The 22,248-nt window shown below is 32.5% G+C and overlaps 1 protein-coding gene and 1 pseudogene across 1 annotated transcript in view; one reads left to right on the forward strand and one right to left on the reverse strand.

Moving 5' to 3' along the window:
* LOC130230203 (serine/threonine-protein phosphatase 4 regulatory subunit 1-like) overlaps positions 1-11,648 on the reverse strand; it is a 32,525-nt pseudogene extending 20,877 nt beyond the window's left edge.
* A 3,449-nt stretch (positions 11,649-15,097) lies between these two features.
* rab22a (RAB22A, member RAS oncogene family) overlaps positions 15,098-22,248 on the forward strand; it is a 35,766-nt gene continuing 28,615 nt past the window's right edge. The window contains exons 1-2 of the mRNA XM_056460485.1: positions 15,098-15,418; positions 19,363-19,442. Coding sequence (XP_056316460.1) covers positions 15,383-15,418; positions 19,363-19,442 — 116 coding nt within the window. The 5' untranslated portion in view covers positions 15,098-15,382. The remainder of the gene's footprint in view (positions 15,419-19,362; positions 19,443-22,248) is intronic.

The following is a 22,248-nucleotide window of genomic DNA, read 5'->3' on the forward strand; positions in this document are numbered from 1 at the left end:
CCTTATAAAAACTGTCTAATTGTTTTCAAACTTTCACATTGCAACAAAATATGTTTGATAGTAAGAGCAGCCTGGCAGTAATTACATTTAGGTGGGTCTTCGTTATTGAGTAAATACAAATGAGTCAACCTATAATGTTCAATTCGACATCTAGTATAGACAGTTTGATCATGACTGGTCTCAAAATTATAATTTGCTTAGTGTTTTTCATTTATTTTCGGGTTAATTTAATGTAATTTGTTATTAATGCAGTTGTCCCATTCCCTTTGCCATGTTTCGTTTATGTACAAATTAATTGTGGGTTTCAAGTCCTCGTGAGGAATTAAACCTTCTCTCACTTTCAAGGAGATAGCCTGTTTTTATTATTAATACATAAACTTGATATTTTCATACTTCTTTAAAGTGCCATAGTAAGAAACACTACTGTGAAAAGTCTGTGAACTAGCCTTGCCACAATAGACGGTGTTGTCGGTGTTACCGGTTAAGACGCAACACCGGTGACATCACTTTTCCACAGTGACACCGTCCCCACATTTGTTTTAAGTATTCGTTTTTTTATTAAATACTTATTTGAATTAAATGGAAAATATAATTCTAAATAATTTACTTAAGATGAGAGCATGCACTATAAATATAATCTGAACATAGCTACAATGCGTCATAATTCATTTATCAGGTGAGGAGAACGAGTCGAATTTACAGAAAGAGAATGGCGGACCATTTGGTGTCAAAACGCAAGCGCCCCTTGGCAATATTTTGGGATTAAACCAAATGCAAAAAGAGAAGCTGAAAACGTTAATGAGGCAATCTGCAAACTTTGCCTGACAAAGGTGGCAGCATCTGGAGGAAAAAAAAACTAATTTATACACGCACCTTCAACGCACCTACTTGATGTTTAACAATGGGTGGGTCGCGGGTAGATGAGATCAATAGCCATAAATACTCAAACGCATACTCTCATTTTAAGTCACGCGACCATCATCTCACATGTTTAATAATAATAATCTTAATTTTTATTAAAAACGAGTGATTTAGAGCAATGCCGCGCCATTAATAGCCAACTGCAGAGAAAAAAAAAAGCAACCATCACGGCAACCACAGTGATCACCGAAGTTCAGCTGTTCTTTTTTGCACTTGATTATTATGCGTTTTATGTTAAAAAAATCAATAATGCATAGGCCTGAATAGTGTATCCTGTGAGTGTGTGTGCGTCTTTTATCACTGAAGCCGCTCTGTTCAAAAAACCGTTGCTTCGTCTGTCTGGCAATATTTCTGCTTTTAATCAAATAAAAAGTTCATTTAGATGAGCCAATATTTAAAAAATTGCAATAAAGTAACTGTGACGTGTAGCCACACATCGAATCTGAGGTCTGACCTCATCTCTCTCTCTCTCTCTCTCATCCAGACATTGATACAGATGCCACCAAAGTCAAGTCGCAAAACTGAGGCTGGTACCAACTGACGGGTAGAATAGCTGAAGCCTTTGCGAAATCTGTCAAAATACAGCACTGAAAATAACAGGCATAAATGTCTTTGAGCCAAAAAGCCTATCTCTTGGATATCTGTAAAACGGAATCAGAGCCAATATTATGTAGAAGTAGTGTCGCCTAATAATTATATTAATTCTAATAAAATGAAAACCAAAATAAACAATTCACTGCATTTTTCGTTTGATAAAAAAATATACAGAAACGAATAAAATCAAAAGGGTGGCTAGTCTGTATCAATGTGTTTTAATATTAATAAAAATAAGCTTGGCCTATTTAAGCTTAACGGTTATATATGCCGCCAATAGGCAAGCCATTCAAAAAATATTATTTTACTGTGTACTGGGTTATAATATATATTTTACAATAAAAACTAAATGTAGTATGCCTCGCTATCATTTAAACATGCAATTCATAACACACCAGAGGGCCTATAGTCTATGCAGTGTGTAAACTTACAGGGAGGTGTTGGTCAATAGTCATACTGCGCCCCACAATATTGAACTCCAATATCTCTGAAGGAGATTATGTTATCAGATAGCCAATATTAACTTGAGAGATTTTACATATAAAATGTATTTTAAAAAGGAACAACACGCAAATCGACAACAAATAAAACTGGTCCTGTGGAGTTTGTTCAGCACTTGTCATCTTGCCAGTCAGTGTATGTGTACAGCGCTCTTATGCAGCGCGTGTTGCAATTCCCGCAAAACTGAATGTAAAAGTATTATACGCACGCATTTAAAAGCTATTTAATAGCAGAAAAAAAAGAGGAAACCCCCAACCCCACGATGATACCGGTATTACCGGTGTTGTCACATGTCGATTAACCGGTGGGGAAATTCTCATCGTCATAAGCATACTGTGAGCTACTGTGTAGAGTCTCTAAAGAGTTCTATCTCAAACAAAATGTTACGCTTTTCAACTTTTTACTCATCAAAGAACCAGAAAAAACAGGCAGCGGTTTTAAAATTACAATGTTTCTTAATCAGCATACTAAAAGGTTCATGTGACACTAAAACTGGACTACACTAAAAAAAAAAATAAATCAGCTTTGCAGTAATTAAGTGTATTGTGATGCAATATATTTTTTATTTAATACCATGTCAGCAACCAAGGCTATTTCATGGCAAGAACATTTCAATAACAAAATATACAATTAAATATAAAATTAAATAAGATGCTTTTGCCATGGTGTCACTTTGCTAATAATATCCTTAAGAGAGTTTCATTTCATATAAAAGTCTACTGGAATCATTAAAACCAGGACAGTCCAGAAAATGTGTTTTACTGTAAAAGGAATCGGTGTAGTACAAACATTGAGTGGGGGCTTCACATTTGGGTTATTCTTGTATGCCCAATACGACATCTGGTAAAAATCACTTGATCACATCTAGTCTTAAAATTCTGTTTGAGATGTCAGGTTGGATTTCATACAGTTTATTATTTCAATACATGCCACTCCTCTGGCCACTTATTTATAATGTAATCATTGATAAAAGGTGTCATCTCTGAAGGAGGAATTTGGCATTTGTTCACCACTTATTCCAAAGTGTCCTTAGCAGCTGAATTAATTGCATTTTAAGATCAATAAAAATTTATATTTTTAAATTGTAATATTGCACAATATCACAGTTTTTACTGTAATCAGCCCTGGTGAGTGTATAACATTTAATAGAATGAAAAAAGAATTCACAAACAATTGTATAATAAACAAATTATAAACTACAACTCATAAAATACAGCAAGTTTTAAAGCAATTTTGTACTTAATTTTGATTACAAGGGGATTTTGGTGTGTACGACACTGACACAAAATGCCATTAACATTTAACATTACAAAACGCACCTAACTAAACTTCACTTTGATCAGCATATCCCTCTACTTTAAAACAATAAATTACAATTTACTTTACACATTGTACCTCATAGTGCGTCATGATTTTCCCCAAGTATGATGCGATCCTGGATTAACATCCATGTTGATCCAGCAACATCGCTTTTTGTATGAAAATGTAATCCATACCATTCCCCTACCCCTAAGCCCAACCATAACTGTCAATTATTTCCCCAAAATCAAAGGGGGAATAATAGTTGGATAACAATCCTGTAGAAGTGCATAAACCTAACCGTAGGCCTAAACTCTTAAAACTTAATTGTGATTGGAATGTTGTCCCAGGATCAACGTAGATGTTAATCCAGGAACATGTCCGACTGGGTGAATTCAGGTTGGGGGTACCTGATAATGAGCAGGTTGGATCATGTGAGAGCATCATTACCTTGCGGATCTGAAATAGTCTGGTGTCACTGCACAGATCACAAAAGCGCAGCAGTAAAAGATGTTCCACTGTGTCTTTAGTCAACATGGTCACCAGCTTGCACATGATCTGCACCAAAGCATCAAAACAAGAAGAGTTTAAACTCAACCATACAAAAACAATTAGCACAGTAGCCTGGAGAATGCATGCAGATATCCGCTTCATCCCAACTAGATTAAAGGTACGACAGGAAATATATGAAGATTTAAGTCTAACGAAAGCAATGCTCTCTTTTAAAAAGGATACTTCCCCCAAAAATAAACTTTCCTCTTAATTTACTCATCCACAGGTCATCCAAGATGTAGGTGCTATTCTTTTTTTAGTAGAACATTACGACTTTTTTATCTGAATCGATGTTTCTTGTTGATTTATAATGGCAGTCAATGGGGACAGTCTTTTGAGGTTAAAAATCTCACAAACAAACAAGTCCAAATCAATAGCCATGGCTCCTGATGACACACTGAGGTCTGAGCCAAAGGATCGGTCCGTGTAAGAAATTGAATATTATCAACTTAGTCAAACAGTTCTTGGTGCAAATGCAGTCAGATTGTAGTCCTGTCGCTTTAAAGACGAATGCACAAGGGCTAATGACACAATCACAAATATCTATTAACAAAATGAGTCACCTGAGCTCACATCAAGCGTGCACCCAAGCGCAAACATCTTTAAAGAAACATGACTACATTGAGAACTGTTTGACCAGGCTCTGGATCATAATAATATTGTAAATAATGTTCAGTTTCTTACACGGACTGATTGTTTTGCTTCACAAGACCTCAGTGTGTCATCCGGAGCCATGGTTATTGATTTGGACTCGCCTGTATGTGTTTATTTTTGATCTCAAAAGATGATCTCATTATATGAATCACAAAGGATTCAGCTTAAAATCTTCTCTAATGTTCTACTGAAGAAAGAAAGGCATCTATATCCTGGATGACCTGTGGGTGAGTAAATTAACAGCAAATGTTCATTTTTGGTGAAGTATCCATCGCTTAAACACAAAATCTCACCGCAACAGCCTCGACCTTCAGGTCATCTTCACTGCTGGGTTCAGTGAGCTCCAGAAGCACAGGGCAGACCTTTCCCTCCATATCTGGTTTACTCATCAACCCTGTTCAAGTAGTATCAGCAAAGCAGCCTGGCTCGTCTTTCGCACCTAAGGAAAAACAAAGACGAAACTGACTCATTTTAACAATTAGGTATTAGGATCTATAAGAAGATTAAATATAAATACACAAACATTATCATAGCCTTCAGATTATGACTCATAAAGTGAACATAGCTTGAGCGATCTGATAATTGTTGTGAAATGTACTACTTTATTACAAAAGAGGTTTGCTCTGTTGATAGTACAGAATCATTACAAAGCAGGAAGGTTTAGAAATGCAACCCTAAAGTTTTCAGCATGTCAACAGTCAAGGATTAAGCAAAGTATGATGTTAGCAAAAAAAAAAAAAGTTTCTCAGCATTTTGAGTGTTCCTCTTTAAAGCACTTCCAATAAAAACACTAACCACACTTAATAAGCTGCATCCTTCTATCTCTCCTTTGAGTGACCTATGGTCATATATTCTGGTCATGTCCAGGAGTATGTGAATTTGGAAAAGTATCTTCGGACTTTATTCTGAGGCTTTTGAAATGGACATTATGATGAGGAATTAGCATTGTTTGGATGTTCGGACCAGGCTAACTTGGCCTAAACAACTCTCCCTTATGTTTGGCATGGTGCTGGCCAAGAAAGTGATTCTGATGGAGTAAAAATCCACGACACCACCAAGTTTTTTTTTTTAAATGGTTAGCTGAAATGGTTTCTGCACTCAAGCTGGAAAGGTTTCATTTCTCTAGATTTGGCAAACAGAATATGTATGATAAAATATGGGGCCCCTTCCTTAGATGGATATGTTAGCAATGTCTCTGTATTTTATGTTGGTTTGCTAGTGTTTTGGTGCATGTTCGATATGGTATAAGATAATAACACAGAGATAATTTTGTTACCATATATATATATATATATATATATATATATATATATATATATATATATATATATATATATATATATATATATATATATATATATATATTTATATTTGGTGTAATGTTTTCATACTTTTATAAATAAAGTAAAAAAAAACTAAAGTTTAAGAATTCTTGAATTAGAAAAGGCAAATAATTACTTTAAAAAATATAAATATATATATAAATATATACATATATATATATATATATAGATATATATATATATATATAGATATATATATATACACACATAATATATATATATATATATATATATATATATATATATATATATATATATATATATATATATATATATATATATATATATATATATATTTATTATTTTATTATGTATTTTATTTATTGATGTTTATTGCCATGTCAACAGCATTGACTACACTCCCTGACAAAAGTCTTGTCGTCGATCACAGTTGTAAGAGCAACAAATAATAACTTGACTTCTAGTTGATCATTTGGAAAGTGGCAGAAGGTAGATTTTCTGATGAATCATCTGTTGAACTGCATCTCAATCATCACAAATACTGCAGAAGACCTATTGGAACCCGCATGGACTCAATATTATCAAAGGAAATGAGTCAAATTTGGAGAAGGAAAAATCATGGTTTGGGGTTATATTCAGTATGGGGGCGTGCAAGAGATCTGCAGAGTGGATGGCAACATCAACAGCCTGAGGTATCAAGACATTTGTGCTGCCCATTACACTACAAACCACAGAAGAGGGCAATTCTTCAGCAGGATAGCGCTCCTTCTCATACTTCAGCCTCCACATCAAAGTTCCTGAAAGCAAAGAAGGTCAAGGTGCACCAGGATTGGCCAGCCCAGTCACCATATCTGAACATTATTGAGCATGTCTGGGGTAAGATGGAGGCATTGAAGATGAATCCAAAGAATCTTGATGAACTCTGAGAGTCCTGCAAGAACGCTTTCTTTGCCATTCCAGAAGACTTTATTAATAAGTTATTTGAGTCATTGCAGAGATGTATGGACGCAGACCATATGCTAATGGGAGCCATACACAATATTAATTCTGTTTCCACTGCAGCATGACTTTATATTCTATGCTGTACATTTTTTCTAATAAGTGACAAGACTATTGTCTAAGCAAAGTCAGACCTTACTGTCCAAATTAAATAATAAAAATAAAATAAAAATTATTTTATTTTATTATTAATATATATATATATATATATATATATATATATATATATATATATAGATATATATATATATATATATATATATATATATATATATATATATATATATCTCAAGCCATAATCATATTTTAATTTGGTAAAATAAGCGTAATCTAGAGACATTTGCCTTTCATTTAAGCCACTTCTGATACCAAATGAACAACTAGAAGTCAAGTTATTATTTGTTATTCCTAAAACTTGGATAGGTAACAAGCCTTTTGTCAGGTAGTGCATTTTATATTAGTATATACTATATTATATATTCAATATATATTTTACAAACATAATTTAAATAAACATTATACAAATAAAACAATAAAGATGACAACAATACTGATAAATTAAATAAATGACAATATTTCTGTAATTATTTCATCCATTAGGAAGAGCATCTAACAGAACAAATATTTTTGCTGAATACAACTCACCTGATTGTTAGGATCTGTGAGATAGCGGACCACAATGGGAACCAGGTACCGTGAGAAAGCTTCTGGGAAATTGGGCCGATTTTCATGGAGGAACATGGCAATGTTTGGCACCTGTTCCATTAGCTCTGCTCGCACTGTCAGTTCTGTAACATCGCATTACATTTATGACATTACCCAGAGTTCCACCATTCAAACTCACAAGTCAAATAAAGGTTTAAGTCATACAAACCTCCATCCTCAGACATCCTGGCAACCGTTTCCATGACACTGATGAAGTCATTTTCATTAGCGCTGAACTCCCGGAGCACATCCAGCAATCCACGAGCCACAATTTGCCTGAAAATACATAAAGTGCACAAAAGCATTAGAATTTATCACAAAATGTTATAATCCAATGACAATTTCCAACACATTCCAAGCTATATTATCAGAAATGACTTTAGAAGCTTTAAGTATGAGCCAAATTTTCCTGCAATGACAAATTTGGCTCCTAACAGCCATTTCTGGTCCAACTTAATATCAGGTTTACTTTAAGCCTTTACATTTTGAAAAACATGTTCCACCATTGTGCCATAAGTTCTTCTGTATCGTTTCACATTGAAATTCAAGTGATAGTTACATTAAGGACATCTTACACTACTCCAAAAAAAAACCCCAAAAAAACACTAAGTATTGCATGACAGAGGGAAAAACAGAGGTCTCACATAACACGTCTCACAGTTACTGGTTTCTCACTGCAGAGCTTCATGTCTCACCTGTTGAAGACGTTTTCACTGAAAGCATATTTCTCCAGCCGGCCCAGAGGGGTGAGATTATCCTGGCCTGCATCCAGGAATGCTGTTATCCGAATCCCTTCACACTCTGAACCATAGTCATCGAATCCAACTGCAAGACAGACCCATTGGGACAGTTAATGGCCAAGTATACAAGGTAACATCCAGTTTGTGGTGCTATCAAATGACAAATCGCTTAATTGGAACCAGAAATCCACACTAATGAAAAGAGAAATGATTTATTTTACAGAAAGAACAGTAATTGAATTTTCATTTTATTCAATCCACTTCTGTCTGCAAAGATGGTTACACTTTAGCTACTGTACAATACTGTACAATAACTGGGTAAAATAGTTGAGTGCGTTCACAATTCCAGTTTAGCTTTCTTGATTTGTTTGGTCTAGATTAGGGTTCCCAAACGTTTCAGCCTGATACCCCCAAAATAACAATGCCAGTGACACAACCCCCAATATCCTCTGAGGTGATAATAAATCTAACCAGCAAGCATTTTTTGTTTTTTAAAGATGTCTAATAGAGGTCTAATAGACGTCTAAACATAGTCATCTTGGCTAAAACAAGGCTAAATTTGGGCTGTCAGTAAAAATCGAATTGACGTCTAAGAATAGGCCAAAACTAGATTAGTCATCAAACAAACAGAAATGAATGACTACACATATAAAGTCTGTCTAATCTGTCTATTTGATGACTAGTCTAGTTTTGGGCTATTCTTAGATGTCGATTAGACTTTCACTGACAGCCTAAGTTTAGACGTCTATTAAACACAAAATTGCTTGTTGGGTATAAACCTTGCACACAACGGGGCACACACAAGTCTATTCATCGCTTCATTTTTGAGAACATCCTCCATATTCAGTTAAGGCCTGTATTTGTTTTTAATTCATGCGAGTGCCGTAAAGATGTCAGAAACTATAACCTGGTGCTATAAAATGTGCTGCATCTGAGTTTTTAATATAACGTAATCACCCAAGGGGTCGCAAAAAAAAATGTAAATAATAATAATAATAATATTTTAAAAAGGCTAATGGGTTTTTATTTTCATGTTGTTTTTCTAATGTGTCTATTAACTACATTTTTTTCTCCTGTATGTTATGAATTAAAAAATTGTTTTTCTAATAGTTTAATAAAATGAATTAGATTTTTGTCAATCTCCAAAAGTGTTGTGACCCCCCTCCCTCATCATTGTCCTGCGACCCCCACTTTAGGAACCACTGGCCTAGATCAAAAAAGAAAAATTAAACATTTAGCCCTGGCTCTTTTAGCTTTCACACTGACATTTTAAACGTCAAACCTAAAAATGGAGGGAAGAAAAAGATGCGTTTCCAATGTCTGTGTTGAATTAAAATGGGCAACACGGCAACATTTTTACTTATGCTTTAATGCCATATAAGCAACATGTGCTATTCATGGCAATACTTGTACTAAATATTCAATATCTGATTTACAATCATAACTATTTCTTAATCATCCATTCATTGCACAAAAAATATATACAAATAACAACACTGATAAAATGTCTTAAAAAGTAGTTTCAGTTTGATAAATGATAAACATTCCTCCAGAAAACACCTTTTTAAACATTTCCCGAATAAAAACATTCCCTTATTTCACCAACAAATATACACTGGATTAAAATATGTTTTAAACACTGCAACTATGAGACAAAAACAGATATGCTTAAGTCATGTCCTGTTTTTGATTCTTTAGCTGACTTTGGTTTATGTTTCATTCATATTTCAGTTCACCACAGTTTGTTTGAGAGCAGATTCATTTCTTATGAGTCTTTTCTCTGTCTACTTGTTGATGTGCACCAGTGTTTGAAAGGCAGTGTTCATATTTAATAATAAGAAACGGACTAAAAATTGCACACGAGTCTTATAGTCAAATCGAAACTTACCGAGTGTGAACACACCCTTAAAATCATGGAAAGATCATATTGTTGATTAAACAAAATTATATTTTAGCGGTGGAAAAAAGTAACATTTTCATCACAATTAAGCAAATATTCTTTTCTTGGATTATTATTTAAGAAAAAGACATTTTTATTATTGTCATTTCCCAAAATTGTTTTCTATTTAAATCAGAATTACGACAGTACAGCAAACATTACCATTACAAAACTATTGTGAAATAATGTCTTTCCACTATATTTAGTTTAATAGTTTACTTTGATCAATATTTGAGACTAAATAACACTTTCCTAAAAGGTCATATAAGATTCACAAGTCTATATATAAGATTCACGCTGATAAAAGTTGCTGAAGAGTTCTGTATACTCACAGTCATCCAAATCATCATGACCGTCTTCAAAATATAAAGACAGACCTGAAGAAACAAAGGAAAAACTTCAAATTAAAGACTGAATTGTGAAAAGTGTTTTAGAAGATAAACTGTCAATTTAAAGTCATGCTGGGAGCTGTCACAAAAAGTTGGGTTGTCTCTCTTACTACCCAGTCCTAGCTAAGCTACCCAGCTGGACAGCATTTTTAGGCCTTTAACTTTAAAAACCCACTCATAATGTCCAAAAGCTGCTGTTTATTTTCGTTAGATAGCATGCTAGCTTAAATGACACAGGCATAACATGTATCGCAATGTTAGTTTACTCTAGATCTCACTTGTCAATTGAGGGTAACTTTAAGTGACTACATGAAATTGCGTGCTTAACCGTACTAGGGCACAGTGTCTGTAAAACACTTTATGTTGTAGTGAAAAAGAGCATACAGGCATTACTTAAGGCATGACACGTTATATGTACGTTTTAAAGGTTATAAGCTAACGTTATCCAAGCGTGTTAACCGGAATCGACCCCGGTGGTCAGGCTTGCTAACAAACTGACAGTCAATCTCCTGTCAACTAAACTACATTGTTATGTACTATTTAATTCAAAGTACAATATAATTTTCACCATAAATGATTTAATACAGTATATATTACCTTGCTGGCTAAAACTAGCTGTTTATTACAGTACTTTTTATAATACCCCAGTCAGTACTGTTAGCTCCCCAACTCGCAACTAGTGTTAATCCACTTAAAATTTCACCAGGCTAGCGACCTTTGTTCTTAAAAACATCAGAAATGTAAAAAAAGGCATGAAGCGTCATTAAAGTCAACAGTGATAGCGAAGCAGATTCTCTTTAAACCGCCTCATAAAGCTTTAAATAAACGTACTAAAGCACGTTACCTGCCATCTTGATTTACAGCGGCGCTGTCACTCCACTTCCTCAAAAGATTTCCTGCTCTTATTTCAATCCCGGCATCTATGTGAAGATCGAGTACATAAAAAACAAAGAGGAACTCAACGAAACAAAGCACTTTTAAGCGAGAAAATAGCGCAAATTCCTGTATCGCTCAACCGAACGCTCGGTGAGGAAAAAAATAAGACAATGTCGGTCACGTGACTAGTCTACAGACGTCCGATTCGTGAATGAGTTGTTCATGTGAGTCGGATCTTTTTAGGGAGTCGAATGAACCGTCTCACAAAACAGAACTAAATGATTCTTTCATGAATGATTCATCAAAAATATGTTCAATTATTATATGTTTTCAGCTGAAACCGTGGTATTTGGTTATACATAACAAGCCCAAAATAGCAACTAATACCTTAATAGTCGAACAATAACAGCAGCTCTTTCTTACTGATACTCAGTGTTTTAAATTACTACTCCTGTAATCGAGTAGTTTTTTCTTAGGAATTGTAAATTACTAAGTAGTTTTTAAAATGTGTACTTTTACTTTCCTTTGAGTACATTTTTAGTGCTGTATCAGTACTTTTACTCCACTATTTTCCTTCTTATTATATAGTCACTACTAGGTCTATATGTTTTCTTGTCTATGGGGATTGGCTTAGTACTTGGCATCAGACCTGTGATTCCTGTCCAATCAAATCACACATAGAAAGTAAATTGCATCATACTTAACTACCTCAAGACATGGGCATTTTATAAATGCATCAAACCATTTGGAAGCATTAAAAGTGTCCAAGAAGATGTCCAAAATCTTTACACGCATTGACCCAGAGACTATTTAAACTGCTTATTATCACTGATGAGAAGATGAAGAATGCTTACTGTATGTAGACTGAAATCACCAAATGGCCTTAAATAATCACTAAATGAACTACAGAATGTTATGTTTACACCCAAACACATGCACAAATTGCATGTAAAAAGGCATCAGGCATTTCACAGTGTATAATACTCACTTCTCAGTACACTTGAGTACATTTAAAAGGACAACATTTTACTCAAACTTAGAGTAATTTTTACAACTGATATTTTACTCTACTTGCATACGTTTTTGGTCAAGTAATGGTACTTTTACTTGAGTATGATTTTTCAGTACTCTTTCCACTACTGCTAATACTGTATACACTGAAGTTTTATTAACTGACAAGATTAGTTTTCCCCCACAGTCGTAAGACATGCGCTATAGGTGAATTGAAGAAACTTAGTTGTCCAAAGTGTATGAGTGTGTGTGTGTGTGTGTGTGTGTGTGTGTGTGTGTGTGCGTGCGTGTGTGTGTGTGTGTGTGTGTGTGTGTGTGTGTTGTGGCTGGAAGGGCATCCGCTACATAAAACTCATTCTGGATAAGTTGGTGGTTCATTCCGCTGTGGTGACCCCTGATTAATAAAGGGACTAAGACGAAAAGACTATGAATTAATGAATGATAAAATATTATAGTTCAGTGTAGAAAAAAACATTCATTCATTCATTTTCTTTTGTGCTTGTAAACCATTTTTTAAAATAAACTTTTATTTAGAAAAGAAGAAATGTACAATATAAATGAATATAAAAGCATTTAAGAATTTTTTTTTTGTGGATAAAGAATTTCGCATATAATATCAAAAAGTTATATATATATATATATATATATATATATATATATATATATATATATATATATATATATATATATATTCTTCATTTTTATTTTTGGGACTAGAGTAATAACAAATAATAACTTTCAATTTAAAGATTTGTTTTGTTGATTGTGATTTATTTAAATAATTATTTAAATCCGACCAAAACTTTTGTGAGATTTTACATGTAAAAAACATGTGAGTCAAAGTTTCCTCACTTTCCTGACAGAAAGAACGAGTATTAACCTGTAAATTTTGAGATAAAGGCATTGACCGGGTATATTTTGTGTAGAATTTTAAAATGAATTTCGTTTGCTTTGTTTGGGATTACATATTTATATGGGAGAAGCCTTTTTTTAATCAATTTCTTGTATTAATGCTGACCAGTATTTTTTTTTTGTTGTTGTTGTTGTATTTCTTTTATTTATATATAAAATATGATTTTTGTTAGATGTATTAATTCTTTTGGATTAGCATTTACAATAATGTTACATTTCTTATATGGGATAGAAAATTGATGAATTTTCATAAATTGTTCTTAAGTTAACAAGTAAGTTAACAAGTTCCCCAAGTCATCAAATAAAGAAAATAAATGTAATATATCTCTATCGTACAAAGATTTATTCTTAAATGTCATATCCATGTTGTTCCATTAAAATGTTTTATGTGGAGAAAAGTTATGGGAATAACATATTTTCCAAGCCAGTAATGCTTGCTGGTAAAACTTAGTTAATTTTATAGGGAGTTTATTCGGAGCAAAATTACATTTCAAAATAAATGGGAGATGCCAATTTTATTAAACCAATAATTGGGAATAAAAAAAACATATTGAATTTAAACTACAGTTATACATCTTTCAATCCAACTGACTCTGAAAGCATTTATAGAATTATTTATATCAATAGCTTCTAATCCTCCATTGTCTTTGTTAAGTTAAATTAATGCCTTTTTTAATTGATGAGACCTGTTTTTCCCAAGTAAAATCAAAAAATAATTTATTTATATCTTTCTTGATTTTATCATTAATAGTAAAGGAAAATAAAGGATATAAACCAAACAGCCATATATTGTGCATTAGTAATTTACAAATACAGTAAAAACAGGCAACAAACAAAAATTCCAAAGATAACTGAAATTCAAAAAACAAAAATATAACAAAAAAAAACAAAACAAATGGACATTCACAAGACGCCAAAAAAAGATTCATAATAGCTAACAATAGACAGAGCTTTTACATTTTTTACAGCTTTGTGAGACTTCATTAACAGACGTTTATTGACGTTTGTTGACGAATTCCTTGTATAAAGCAGGATATTTTGAAAGTCTACATTTGTGGATAAAGTAATAAAATTAACAAAATTGTTAATTTGTTTTTCACCGTTTTTAAAATAACAAATAATTTATTTTTTCATTCAATGCTATCAACATATTATTTTTAGCAGAATAATCAGAAAAACTGTCTTTTCAAAATAATTGCACAATCTGACAATCAACAAATAAGTGACATAAGGATTCCTCACTGTTTTTACAAAATGAACATTCTTTCTCAATATCTGCAAATTTAGAGAGTAACACATTGGTTTGGTATATTATATGTGAAATCTTTAAATTAATTTCTCTCACTTTTATTTGAAATGCAAAATTTGTATGGTAGCAGCCATGCGTTTCTCCAATTAACCTCCCAAAATAACGAATTCCACTAAAATTTCCCTCTTGGCCAAACAGCCATATTTTTTGTATTATTTTTTTTATTTTTTATTTTTTGTATTAATTTTTTGTATTAATTTTTTTATTAAAAATTTTTTTATTTTATTTTATTTTTTTTATTTATTTATTTATTTACAGCCATATGTTCATAGCTAGATCCAAGTGATGACGCAATAATTACTTAGCGGAAACTGCTTTTGAACAGTTCAGTGAATCTAACTGTTCGAAAGAACCGATTCGTGGGCACGACTTCCCATAACTAGACTCGTTAACCGGAGTTCAAGATGGCGACCAGAGAGCAGCTAATATCGCAACTAATCGATCAATAATATAACATCCGAATCCTCGTATTACTATAAACTCTACGAGTTATGTCAATATTCCTTATCGGCTTCTTATATATTACAAAAGCACTGGATATCAGACACTAGTTGTGTATACAGAGACTGTGTGTTGATGTTTTTTAGCTTACGTTACGTCAAATAGAAATAGTTGCTGAGCAGCTTTATGAAACTATTTGGAATGATTGGGAAGTTTTCATTAGTTTGGAGGTCAACATGTCGCTAAGAGAGCTGAAAGTATGCCTTCTTGGGGTAAGATTTCTCTTCCACTTTTTATGACTTGACGTTGCTATGGTGGATTGCATATTTAATGTTTTTATTGCTCCGTTGCTCGACCACCACCGCGTTATTGCATGCTTTAACTTGCAATAAACCGTGACAGCGTTTTTATTTCTGTTGTGAAAGCTTTGGTTGATTTCCAAAACATTACAGTAATATTTGTGGGCTGATGACGTATTAAACTATCCATTCAGAAGTGTATAGTCAATGCTTAGAGAAGTCTGAGTAGTTGCTTATTAATCAGGGGATTATAGATTGATCGTAGTTTTGTCAGGTTAAATTATAATTCATTATGTCAAGTTAATTATAAATCCATCTGAAAAATATGTTCACCTATATTTGACATATACAGTGCTCAGCATTTATAAGTACACTCCTCACAAATCTATCTTTAAAATTCATATTTTTAATAGGAAGCTCTACAATATTATATTTGTGCATATACATTAGATTAGTCAGTACTGAAGCCAAATCTGCAGTTTATCTAATAAAATAACGTACGATAACGGTCCAAAAATTAGCACACCCAAATTTATGTTATAGAAAAATATTAAATGCAAATTTTAAAAAGAAGAAAAATCAAGAGAAGAATTTTTTTATTTTATTTTGTAAGTTTATTCTTGCAATACTTTGCCTAAATTTAACTGTATTATCTTTTAATTTCCTAATATGCTTGGTGACTATAATATTATTTTAATAAATATATCTGTTTAATAAATCTGTTTTGTTGAAATGCACCAAAATACACTGCCTATATTCACAGAGAAATTAATAAAAATATCCATTTTCAAAATGAGGTGTATTCAATTATGCTGAGCACTGTATTTGTATTAATGATAAATGTGTAATAGTAAGTGGTAGATGACATGGCATGGGTCATGTACTGTGACATATTATAAACATGATCTAACACCAATTCATATTAACTGTTGTGTAATTTTACATATACAGTTGAAGTCAGTCAATTATTAGCCCCCTGAATTATTAACCCCCTGTTTATTTTTTCCCCCAGTTTCTGTTTAACAGAGAGAAGATTTAACACATTTCTAAACATAATAGTTTTAATAACTCATTTGTAATAACTGATTTATTTTATCTTTTCCATGATGACAGTAAATAATATTTGACTAGATATTTTTCCAAGACACTTTTTATACAGCTTAAAGGGACATTTAAAGGCTTAACTAGGTTTATTAGGTTAACTAGGCAGGTTGGGTAATTAGGCAAGTTATTGTATAATGATGGTTTGTTCTGTAGACTATCGAAACAAAATAGCTTAAATGGGCCTATAATTTTGACTTTAAAATGGCTTTTAAAAAATTAATAACTGCTTTTATTCTAGCCAAAATAAAACAAATAAGACTTTCTCCAGAAGAAAAAATATTATCAGACATACTGCACAAAATGTTCTTGCTCTGTTAAATATAATTTGGGAAATATTAAAAAAAAGAAAAATAATTCAAAGGGGGGCTAATATTTCTGACTTTAATGTGAAATACAAGGGACAAGTTGAAAATTCTAAAAATAATAATAAAATAATAAAACTGTGTTTGTTTTATTTGTTTAACCACTGATGACATTTCCTCTAAATTTAAAATAAAAAGCTTGTGGTTTAGGTATTTTTTGTTGCTTAAATAACATGCTATGATTGCAAGTAGGCATGGGCCGGTATAAGATTCTGATGGAATGAAAACCTTGGATAAAAATATCACAATTTCACGGTATGATGGTATTGTGATTACTGCTCTAAAATATGTTCTTCTGGGTAAAAAACAGCATTTTTTTCCGAATTGAACACAATATATTTTATTTTAAGAAACATTTAAAGTATTTTGGGACTGTAAACATTTCAGGCTAAATATTTAAAATAAATCAGTGACTTCTGCTGTATTAATTGGTTTACAAAACAGATTTCTTTTAAAATTGTAAAGGCATCTTTGGGGATGTTTCTTTTCTTTGGATATAAAGTAAGTAAGCCACTGCACTGTTCAGGTGCATAGCACATATGCACATAGCAGCAAAGGATGTTGGGTTATAAGCGATTTGTTTGCTGAATCATGTGCTGACTAGACATGGTAGGATAACCGTTCTCAAGGTATACCACGGTTTAGAAAAGTCAAGGTTTTAAAACCCCAAAAATTTTCTGCTATACCGTTCCTAAGGTATGTGTAAGATTTTTTATTTACTTAAAAAAAATATTTTTTACATTGTTTAGAACAGGGGTGTCCAAACTCGGTCCTGGAGGGCTGGTGTCCTGCAGATTTTAGCTCCAACTTGCCTCAACACACCTGCACGGATGTTTCTAGAAAGCCTAATAAGTGCTTGATTAGCTAGCCCAGGTGTGTCTGATTGGGGTTGGAACTAAACTTTGCAGGACACCGGCCCTCCAGGACCGAGCTTGGACATGCCTGGTTTAGAACAACAGTATCTCTAGCAGAAAAGATCTCCAAAGATGCCATATTAAATTGTACAGAAATCTGTGTTTTTGAAACAAATGAAGACAGGCGAATGATTGATTCTTTGATTTATTTTAATTGTTAAGCCTGACATCCCAGCAGGCACACAACATCATAAGACGTTAATATAATGTTATATGTAGGTTTCGACCTCAAGTGCCCGAAATTCAATGTCTAGCCAGTGTCTAAGGACAACATTAATTTGACGTCCAATAACGACATTGATATTTGGTTGATTTTAGGTTTTGTTGGAAAGTGACCAAAGTCCAACATCTTAAACAAAAGTCAAATTGATGTCAATTACTGACATTTATTCATCCGGTATGGCGACCAAAATAAAACGTCTGATAGACATCAAAGTGGTAACGTCCACTCAATGTCAAGCTGTAACATCATTAGACGTTGATGTTTGGTTGATTTTAGGTTGGACGTTGGGTTCTGATGTCAATCCGATTTTTAATTCCAAACAAAATGCAACGTCCCATGACGTTGGGGTCCAATGTCAATCTGAAGTCATGTTGACATCATGTGCCTGCTGGGATGTTTACTGTACCCAAATATTTTAAATGTTTCAAAAGTGTTTTGTTTTTACCCAGACAACTATGTTTTTTAGAGCAGTAATCACAATACCGTAAAACCGTGATACTTTCTACTTTCTGAGCAACTGTATTCTGCACTTGCTGCTATTGCACTGCTGGTTAGACCTAAACTGCATTTCTTTGCCTTGTACATGTGTAATGACAATAAAATTGAATCTAATCTAATCTAATATTTTTATCCAAGCTTATCATACCTTCAGAATCTTAAACCGGCTCATGTCTAGTGCTGACCAGTAGCTTTTGATGTGGAGGGTCCTTTTCTGTTGGAGATACTGTTTCCCTAAAACACGAAATAAATTTGTAAACAAAAAACACTTACAAATACCTTAGGAATGGTGTAACAGAAAATCTTTGCTGTTTTAAAACCTTGACTTTTCAAAACCTTGAAAACGGTTATCGTCCCATTCCTAGTTGCAAAACATTTTTATAGTATGTTTTAGACAACACAATACTAGTATATTAATATCAGTAGGGTTAAAGATATCAAAATTTGTGGAACAACCCTGATTTCCCAATTCAAACATATGAAAACATTTGTTATTCTGACCAGTTGTCATTTTCTGAAAAGTAGTGTGATTATAATGTTTTAAATCACATTTGATGAAATTAAACAGAATAAAAGATGCTTACTAATATTTTATGCTTTCAGTTTAGTTGATAAAAAGTAATTATTGATACATAATTACCTTATATATTTATTATAAAAGAGAAGAAAAAAATCAAAAGCTTTCATTTACATTTTGGAAACGCATCTAAAACTGTGTTTATATGTGCAGTTTGTCTGCACACATTTTTATATTACCATTCTATACTTTTTTTTTTATTTATGTGTTGTGTTACTGATGTTTATTTTGTTTCCTAGGACACAGGAGTTGGAAAGTCAAGCATTGTGTGTAGATTTGTGGAGGATAGTTTTGATCCAAACATAAATCCAACAATTGGGTAAGCTTATAGCAAAACACACTCACTGGGGTCAAACCAGCTGTGATTTTGTGCAGGTCTTGAATGATTGTCACGTAGCAAACAGCAAGACATGATTTGAATTGAAAGGGAAACTGTTTCAAGCAAACAAAATTGATACTTGGTGTTTTGAACTTCCTCAGGAGTAGAATCAGGAAGAGGTTTCTCAAAAATGATTTGATGATCCTGTATCGTACATAACAAAACAAGATCTGTTAAGCCAGCATTTGGGATTAGTTACACTAGCTGGCCTGATAAAGCTGAATTTACTAACTAATTGCAGTGAAAAAAATTTTAATAAAGAGAGTGACAGATTTTTTTGAAAGTCTGACCTGTCCTGATTGAGTTACACAAGTCTTAATGACACGCATTTCAGGGTTCGGGTTCAACAATAAAGATTTTTCTGCTTTTCCAGTTGACTGGCATTCAGATCGGTGGACTGCTGGCCCACAAACAGTGGTCATTTTGCTAAAAAGAAAATCTGAAATGTATGTTTTGCATTCTCTACAAAAATATTAACATTTATTTATTTGTTTTTTAAAAATGCAATAGCTAAAATTGTGCAGATATATTTCAACAACTATACCAGATATTTAATTAAAAAACAAAAACATTAGCAAATGTTTCAATCAATTCAATAAATGTTTTCAAGACACAAAAAATCCAGCTCACACAAAAATGAGTCACAACACAGTGTTCAGTTTATAACAGATTTTTATAACAATTAAAAAATAAAACAAAGATTATTGTTGTATTTTGTATGATAAAATACTATTTCAGCATTCAGCATGTTTTTGTGATTATTTGTAAAATTTCCTAGCAGTCTCTGAGTGAAAATGTATTTATTTTTTGCTCTGGTTATTGAATTCACACCTGGCAAAACACTAGTAAACTCTTCTGGATTTATTTTATAAGTAGATCCACATGTCAATAACTTATTTTCCTTATTTATCATGTCAGTATAAAGGGATTTAAATATAGTAAAGCTGTATTAAACGAAGCTGAGAGTCTTATTAGCATGTGTATGTGTTATAAAATTGGCAGACCTGACTATTTGTATAGTGTTATGCTATTTTTAATCATGGCTGTTCTACTTTCTGAGCAATTGGTTTAAATGTATTATTAAAAAACAAAGATTATTAGAGTATTTTGTTTGGGGGAAAAAAAATACTGTTTCATATTTTTGTGATTATTTGTGAAATTTACTGGTAGTTTCTGGGTGAAGATGTCTTTATTTTCTACTCAGATTGTTGAATTCACACTAGTAAACTCTTCTGAATTTATCTTATAAGTAGATCCACACGTCACTAACATATTTTCCTCAGTTATTACTCTGATATAAAGGGATTTAAATATAGAAAAGCTGTATTAACCTCCTAGGGCTTTAGTAGCCACATACGTGGACAGCACATTTTAGCTCTTAAGTGGCTGTTTAAAATACTTTGAATGTTTTATATTTTGTTACAGACGTACAGTGTCATCCTGCAACTGTTTTTCAGCATATGAAATGTTCCAAACACAATTTTTTACTGTCCAAAATGGGAAAAAAATGTTGATTTTTACTCTCTGATAGTCAAAACATGTTCAAAAATATGTATGTGTTATTAATGCATAAAAAAACAGTCAGGAAAAAGTGTTTTATGGGAATTCGGACCACGAGTCCACATATATGGACATCATTTTTCTCTAAAAGTACATCGTATCAAAAGGTGATACTTAGGTTTTATTCTAATTGGGTTCCAATAAGCCCAAATAGCAAAGAGAAAAAAAATGCATGTAAAAAAACAGCTTGGGGCTTAAGAGGTTAAACAAAACTGAGAGTGTTATTAGCATGTGTTATAAAATTGGCAAACCTGCCTATATGTAGCGTATGCCCAATACTGTTTTCATCATGGCTATTCTACTTTTAGAGCAATTGATTTATTTTATAGTTTAAATAAAACAGAGATTATTGAAGTGTTTTGGATGAGAAAATGCAATTTCATTATTCAGCATATTTTTGTGATTAATCATGAAGTAATGAATCAGTCTGAGAATTGAGAATTAACTTTAGTAAACTCTTCTGAATTTATCTTATAGGTAGATCCACATGTCCCAAACATATTTTCCTCATGTATCACACAGACATAAATGGATTTAAATATAGTAAATATCTATTAAACAAAGCTGAGAGTCTTATTAGCAAGTGTATGTGTTAAAAACTTGACAAACCTGGCTAATTCTATAACAAATGCTTAACGATATTTTTAATAATGGCTATTCCACTTTTAGAGCAATTGTTTATTTTTTCTGTTAAAAAAAAACAAGATTATTGTAGTATGTTGTATGTGAAAATACTATTTCACTATTCAGCATATTTTTGTAATTATTCATGAAATAATTAATCAGTCTCTGAGTGAAAATGTGTTTATTTTCTGCTCAGATTGTTGAATTTACACTAGTAAACTCTTCTGAATTTATTTTATAAGTAGATCCACGTCACTAACATATTTTCCTCATTTATCACTCTGAAATAAATGGATTTAAATATATTGCTGTATTAAACAAAGCTGAGAGAGCCTTATTAGCATGTGTATGTGTTATACAATCGGCAAACCTGGCTATTTGTATAGAATATACCTAATGCTATTTATAAACATGGCTGTTTTACTTTTAAAGCAATTGTTTTAATTTTATTATTGTAAAACAAAGATTATTGAGGTATTTTGTTTGGAAAAAAATACAATTTCAGCATTCAGCATATTTTTGGGATTCTTTGTAAAATTTACTAGCAGTTTCTGCATGAAAG

The sequence above is a fragment of the Danio aesculapii genome, chromosome 6 (genome assembly GCF_903798145.1).
Source record: "Danio aesculapii chromosome 6, fDanAes4.1, whole genome shotgun sequence".
Taxonomy (NCBI): domain Eukaryota; kingdom Metazoa; phylum Chordata; class Actinopteri; order Cypriniformes; family Danionidae; genus Danio; species Danio aesculapii.